The sequence below is a fragment of the Aricia agestis genome, chromosome 12, assembly GCF_905147365.1.
Source record: "Aricia agestis chromosome 12, ilAriAges1.1, whole genome shotgun sequence".
Classification (NCBI taxonomy): Eukaryota; Metazoa; Arthropoda; class Insecta; order Lepidoptera; family Lycaenidae; genus Aricia; species Aricia agestis.
The window spans coordinates 4,983,439-4,990,745 of NC_056417.1; the positions used below are offsets into that span (position 1 = coordinate 4,983,439).

Below are 7,307 nucleotides of genomic sequence, written 5' to 3' on the forward strand. Positions count from 1 at the left end.
CCCAAGCCTCTACACAACGCCCCCATTTTTTTCTGGGTCCCATTACATACCACCCCCCTTTAGTGCTCCAGCGCCCACAAGGGGGCGTAATCGCCCAATTTGGGAAAGAATGCGATAATGTATCAATTCTAGGGTCCCATTTAACCAGTATTTCGGAACACACTATACACAGTACGTAGAGTGTGTTCTGAAATATATCTCAGTATACTATCAACTGACCTTTACAAATGAAGTCCTTGGAGCACACGTCGCAGCGGAACTTGGAGCCGCCGCCCTTGTTGTGCGACCGCTCGTGGAAAAGCAGGTTGCCCTTCAGCGGGAAAGACTTGCCGCACTCCCCGCAGCTGAACGGCCGCTCGCCGCAGCTGTGCGATCTGAGAAAGTTTAACAATAAATCTCTGATTTCTGTTGGAGTCCTACGAGGAAGGGAAGCCAGTTTCCCCAAGCTAGTCCCAGTTGGCACCGTTAAGATGTTTCCAACATACACATAACGATTTGCTATATCAGCTGTATGTTAACAACATACAGCTGATATAGCAAGCAACAGAGTACGTAAAGTTTTAGATGACGAAAAGCTTATCTGCAAATCTTACCCCCGAAACTGATACGATTTTGATTTACGAATCAGGGGCCTTACTCCCGAAACTGATATCGATTTCGATTTTCGATTTCAATGGTTTTTGACACTTTAGACATCTAAAATAGCGCTATTTTAGATGTCTAACGGCCATTCCCAATATTTGATATATCTCTGGTTTTGCCCTACTAGAGATAGGAATAGCTCACAATTGACATAAAATATATGTCTCTAATGTCTAATGTGAGCTATTCCTATCTCTAGTAGGGCAAAACCAGAGATAGATCAAATATTGGGAACGGCCGTAAAGCATGTCTAAAGTGTCAAAAACCGTTGAAATCGAAAATCGAAATCGATATCAGTTTCGGGAGTCAGGCACCTGATTAGTTTAGCTAGACTAGCGCACGATCGTGCTGCGTCTCAAACGCAGCACGATCGTGCGCTAGTGTAGCTGTCAGAAGTGGGAAAAGCCGTTGAGACCGAATTAGTTCTAAATTGAGCCGCAACACGATTTTGCGCTAGTATATATGTCGGAAGTAGCAAAAGCTTTGAAATCGAGCTGCTTCGATTCTTATTCTGTCAAGAGTAAGGCAGCTGATCTCTTATTGTAAAATGCGTAAGATATTTGCGATTAAAGTTTTCTATCTATATCTCGATTTCTTTTCTTTTTTAAAAAGACGAAGTTTAGTATGGTCTTTTATTGTATGCAGCGCCTGTGATGTGACGTCAAGGTAACACAATTTTTTAACTTTTACTTGGCCTAGAAATTTTCTGTGTAAATTACCTCATATGCGTAGCCAGCAATTCCTTTCTCGAGAACGGCTTGGAGCATATCTTGCAGGGATGCACCGAATCACCAGAGTGTTGTTTCATATGGTTCGTTAGATGCTCCTTTCTCGTGAAAGTCTTGTTGCAGAACTCACATCGATGCGGCGACTCGCCCGTATGTATTCTACAATGAAAAAAGATTTTTAAAGCAATCTGTAAGGGAGCACTTCACTAAAGTTCAAACGGCGAATCGAGGCACAAACCTTCAATAAAAGGACGAAATTCGCATGAAGCTCTATGCCTCGTATCGTCATAAGATCATCTTTTCATCCAGATGTTTTATTTGAATTGTGCTTTGTGTAATAAGTTCAAAAAGTGGTTAGACAATGACATTTAAATGTATCACTGTAACAAAGTCTATTTACAGTACAGATCTTTTACTAGTTAGAGCTAAGAGCATTAGTAAGTACTATACTTCGTTTAGATTCATTTTTAATGTAAGGCAAAATGTAATTGTACTCATTTAAATGTCACACATTTACCACGCAATAAAGAACTCATGTAACTCAGTTGTTTTTAGTTTTTTCTTGAGTTGGTTGAGTTTAGTTTTTTAAAACGGAGCATTATTAATTTTAATTTAGACGGGAATACATTAGTAATATTTCTTAAGGATGAAATAAGTATAAAAGTGATAAATAATAAATATGCATTTTAGTAATTATTATTGGAAGAAAAACTACTGCAATTAATTAACATGTATTATAACGCCTTGTAATGTTTGAAATGAATTTAGTACGTGTCATGCTGAAGTAGTACCAATTTAAATATTTAGACACAACAATGATACCATCAAATAAAGTCACACCTACAAAAATCTACATACATTGACATGCCTTTATGAACTACGAGCTTTTGCCCGCGGCTTCGCTCGCGTTAAGAAGTATTATTATATAAAAACTTTCATTCCCTATTTTAATCCCTTGGGGTTGAAATTTATCAAAATCCTTTCTTAGCGGATGCCTACGTCATAACATCTACCTGCATGCAAAATTTCATCCCGATCCGTCAAATGGCTGTGCGTTGATAGATCACCATGTCAGTCAGTCACCTTTGAGTTTTATATATAAAGATTTCCAAGTTCTTGTTTGATTTGTTCTTTTTCATTGTTTAGAGGGGTGTAAATCATAAATATTAATCATCATGTAGTTACTTACAATTATTGTTCATGAAAATGAATTAAATAGTAACATATTTTTTATTCTAGTAAAGGTGTTAGGACTTAGGACACCGACGGTGCAAACTGCCACTAAATGACGAAAAGGCGATAAAGCGAGATGCAACATGACATAATACTGCCATTTGAAATGGGAAACAGAAAATCTGTGTTTCGCAGCGTCGATGAACTTACAGCATAAGGAGGTTATTTTTCACTGACATTATACTATCAGATAAGTTATTTCACAAGCAGATGGTGGACTTAGGCATGCAATTCAGCCAGATCACTTATAACGACTAACATTGAACAACGGATTTTGATATTCTATTTACCACCAGGTGCCGCTATGTATCTTTAGGGTCTATCGTGTCAAATAGGCACATTATCGTGACATATGACAGCAGTCTGACACGATATATCCTAAGGCACCTGGTGGCAAATAGAATATCAAACACCCTCATTCACATAACCCGACCAAATGACGTCCGCCATCTGCCTGTCAATTCCTTCCACGGTACAAACGGTACTCACCTGACGTGATTGGTAAGGTGCTCTTTCCTGGAGAATGTTTTCGTACAGATCGGACACTTGTGCGGCGTCTCGCCGGTGTGGAGGTGGACGTGGTTCGTCAGGTGCTCCTTACGCGAGAACGACTTTGTGCAGTACGTGCACTTGAACGGGGTTTCGCCAGTGTGTTGTCTGTACCAATACATTCCCATTGAGGTGGGGTGAAACCGGACGGATGTTTTGGGTATACGATCTACTGCTTTAAATATTAGGGATACTAGGCATAACTACAGTGCATCAGAGCACGCGTCGCTCTTAGGCGTTTCCACTGACGCGGAGAGGAGCTTAGCGGTGCCCGAATTGACCAATCGTGCAATTCCAGCGGAAGTACAGCGAAGCGGAGCGAAGATTTCGAGCATGGTGATTGGTCAATTCGGCACCGCTAAGCTCCTCTCCGCTCCGCGTCAGTGGAACCGCGGCCTTACACTTAAGTTATGTCTCACGCTAGCGAAATCTGTCAATTTAGTACAAATTTTGAAATGCATCTATGCGTCGCGTAGCGGTCTGAATTGACCCTAATACTTGATTGCCGTGTCGCGTAGTTCAGATGCAGCGAAGTGGTGTTTAGTTCATACAATTTCATAAAAAGCATATTTAGTCTAAAACGCCTTTCAAAATCTTACATACAACAAAAGAATATTTAGTCTATAACGCCTTTCAAAATCTTACATACTTACATGAGTTTTTAAGGCTTTTTATTTATAAGCAGTAAATCGTATGCTCAAATATCCGTAATTGATTTTACCACACCTTTGTATACCTTGCATCGAGGTTGCTCACACAACTTTTCTATGGGAGATTCCTCCATGCCAGGCTAAGGTCTTATTTTAGCAGCTGCAGCTGCCATAATTTCAACAAACGAATGGCAATCGCGCACTGCACTATATTAGGGCCGGGACATATAAAAACGATACGACGTCGAGTCGTTCCACGATGCGACGTCGCGTCGTGGGATGCGTTGTCAGTGCCACAGTTGTTTCAAAATTCAAAGATGGCGCATGGTGACTTTCTACGACGCGACGTCGTGCCGTGTATCGTGGCACGTTACGATGTCGCGACGTAGTTTTTTACGATGCTCGTCGCAGATTCCCACGACGCGACGTCGCATCGTGGTACGACACGACGTCGTATCGTGTTTATGTGTCCCGGCCCTAAGTCATATAACTAACTATTGTTAAACCTTATGCAATCTTTAGCATGCATTTCATTTCTTACTTGTTTTGATTTTTTTATTGAAATATCTAAATTACATTTTAACACATCTCCCTCAATCTTGTGCCTGCTAATAATGCCATCACCATGGTCAATAATAAGGTTGAGTTCGATCGCAAAGACACCTCAGTCTCGCATTTAAACCAGCACAAAAAATAGATCTTTTAAAAGGCGTTTGTTCTATCGCTTTCACTCCTATCTGCCTTTCTATTACAAACTCATATGCCTCCCCCATTTTCAGAGCAGGGGTTCTCTCTGGCCCGTGCCGACTGAATCTCTTTGTTTTACTGTTAAGATATCTTTTTCTAATAGTATAGTCGGTCATCCATCTCATTAGGGCTCGTATTAATAAACCGCTCTCATACTTCTCATACCTTAGCTGATACGCTCTTAGTATCTTAAGACGGTCTTTAATTGTTATTTTGACATTAAGAGCGTGTTGCACTCAAGACACACTTAAGTAGCGGCATCTGAAGTAACACAGTCAAACAGCTGCGGAGTTTCGTTCTCAAGAATTATCTGAGATGCAGTTAAGTGTGAATGGTGTACAACGCCTTGGCAATAAGCTGCGAGCGGTACGCACGGGTCCAAACCGCGCGGTTCCCGCTGTGTCTGAGCAAGCATTTTTAGAACGATTTATTAACACGGTCGTACGCACACACTCGGCCACTTTAAGCGTCTACCACGTACCGGATATGATTGACCAGGTGCTCTTTCCTCGTGAAGCTCTTGCTGCAGTAGGAGCACGAGTAGGGCACGTCGCCGGTGTGCTGGCGAATGTGGTTGGTGAGGTGCTCCTTGCGCGCGAACCCGCGCGGGCAGTACGTGCACTTGTGAGGAGTCTCCCCGGTGTGCTGTCTGCACAACACATTCCGATTTAGAACACGGGAAGCGGGCAAAAACATTCCGATCTTCGCAGCACGCGACCGCGACCGACAAAAAATCAGATAAATACCACTTTATGAACTAGGCTATCGGTTTCAATTTGGTCTGCGTCACAGCAAAGCCGCATGTGTCGCTAGACCAATGTCGGTAGAAAATAAAATCTACCGACTTCGGTCTAGCGACCAAATCCGCTTGCTTTGTAGTGGCGTAGACCAAAATGAAACCTATAGACTAGTCCATTAAGTGGCATTTTATTTAAAGTTTTATCGGTAGCGGTCGCGTGCTGGGAAGATCGAAATGCTACCCAAGGCCCAATCGCGCCAGTGTTAAAAGTTAACCATGTCCTTAATATTACAATAGGAACGGCATGACTCACATAGGGTTGATTTTAACTCTAATTGGCGCAAGCGGGCCTTAGTTCAAATAGGATACTGGGGCCATTTGGACGTCATTTGATGGCACAACTGCCTGATGGCACACAAATGACTAGTGCCTATTGGCTACTGACGCCCTAGTGAAAGTGACAGATTCTCTATCAGCCAATTACAAGATTCACTTTTTGTTGTGCGGGCAACCCAGTAATAATTGGATGGTAATACTGGTATGGGTACTGGTATACACATTATGTACTTAGGATTTTAAGTTACAACTGATTTTTTCGGCCGTAATCAACAAAAAGTAGTAATTTTAGTCAGGGAGAGAATTATTTAGTATTGGCCGATACAGAAACGTGTTTAAGAATATACTAAATCATTTGGACACCCGCAACACCAGAAGGGTCACAAGTGCGTTGCCGGCCTTAAATCGGAATGGAGTGCTGTGCAACGGCTAGGATAGGACTTCCCACAAATGTCGTACGTCAAGCGGAAGCGGGTGTATACAGACCTACAAGGCTACTTTAACGCCGCCATATTGTTAAATATCATGTGATAACTGTTTCGCACTTACCCCCTTGTTAATATATTTAAAGTATATTTTGTACGTAGGGTCTGAGTAGGTTCCGAAATAGAAGCCAGTATACTGGCAAGTGCTAATGACGTCTTGAATCCTACATCATATTGTACTGGTATGCCACCGGTAAGTGGTGACACTGATGTGACATATTAGTAGTACATTAATGGCTGGTTTACACGTATTAAGTAGCTAAGTAGTAACTAAATTTTAACTTAATTTAAAGTGCCTGCCCGAAATGTGTGAAGTGACAAGCCCCGCCTGCCAACATAATAGAAAATAGTCAAATTTCTAATTTCCTTGTTTAGTACGTAACTAAATTTTAACTTCCTACTTGCTACTAAATTTTGTGTTTACATGCAATAAATAACTTAAAATTAAGTTAAAATTTAGTTAACTACTTATCAACTTAATACGTGTAAACCAGCCCTAAGCCCGGGCGCGCACTTGCGGCTTGGCCATCGAGGTAGATACCTTAGTATGAAACCGCCATGATAGACCAAGCGCACCTGGCCACCATGCGGCCAGCGGCCACACCATACTTTCGATGGCCGCCGCGGCCTGGTCGCTGCGACTTGGCCGGTAGTGCGCTATTGGGCTAAAGCATATTTGTAATAATGATATTCCAACAAAGTAACATAATATGGCGTGAATTCATGACGTCATGAGCACAGTATACTGGGTTATATTTCAGAACGCACTGCGCGACAAAGCATCCTTGTAGGTCTTAACGATTGTTAATGTAAAAAGCCCTATGATTGACACCTCTCCATTGGTATTTAGTGTTAATTTCAAGAAGGAAAATTGATAAACCTTTATGTCAATAACTTTACCCTACCTCAACATAAAAACACTATTAACAACACACTTTTTTAAATACTTATTCACACGTTTCAACACCGCAGTTAGTTTTTGTAGAGAAAATCGGCGTTGGGTTTACTGAATACTGACCACAGACTGTCAGCTGACTGCTGATTTCAAAACGTTATATTTTAGATCATTAACGTTATAACGTTATATCTATCGTCATATTATCAGACTGAAATGCTTTTTGCAACCTAGGCTAATAAGCATGATGACTATTTTTTTTTCTTATCGGTAATTGAAAGTCACTTAAAAAATAGAAACATC

General features: G+C 41.2%; 1 protein-coding gene across 7 annotated transcripts in view; it reads right to left on the reverse strand.

The window, feature by feature from the left end:
• The window catches only part of LOC121732760 (zinc finger protein 271-like), a 32,322-nt gene that overhangs the window by 5,608 nt on the left and 19,407 nt on the right, over positions 1 to 7,307 (reverse strand). For 5 of the 7 annotated variants that reach the window (XM_042122721.1, XM_042122722.1, XM_042122723.1 and 2 more), the window contains 4 exons: positions 5,031 to 5,198; positions 3,093 to 3,260; positions 1,362 to 1,529; positions 220 to 374 (listed from right to left, as the gene is read on the reverse strand). In XM_042122721.1, the coding sequence (XP_041978655.1) occupies positions 220 to 374; positions 1,362 to 1,529; positions 3,093 to 3,260; positions 5,031 to 5,198 (659 nt within the window). The remainder of the gene's footprint in view (positions 1 to 219; positions 375 to 1,361; positions 1,530 to 3,092; positions 3,261 to 5,030; positions 5,199 to 7,307) is intronic. The other 2 variants (XM_042122724.1, XM_042122726.1) reach the window with 2 other exon arrangements.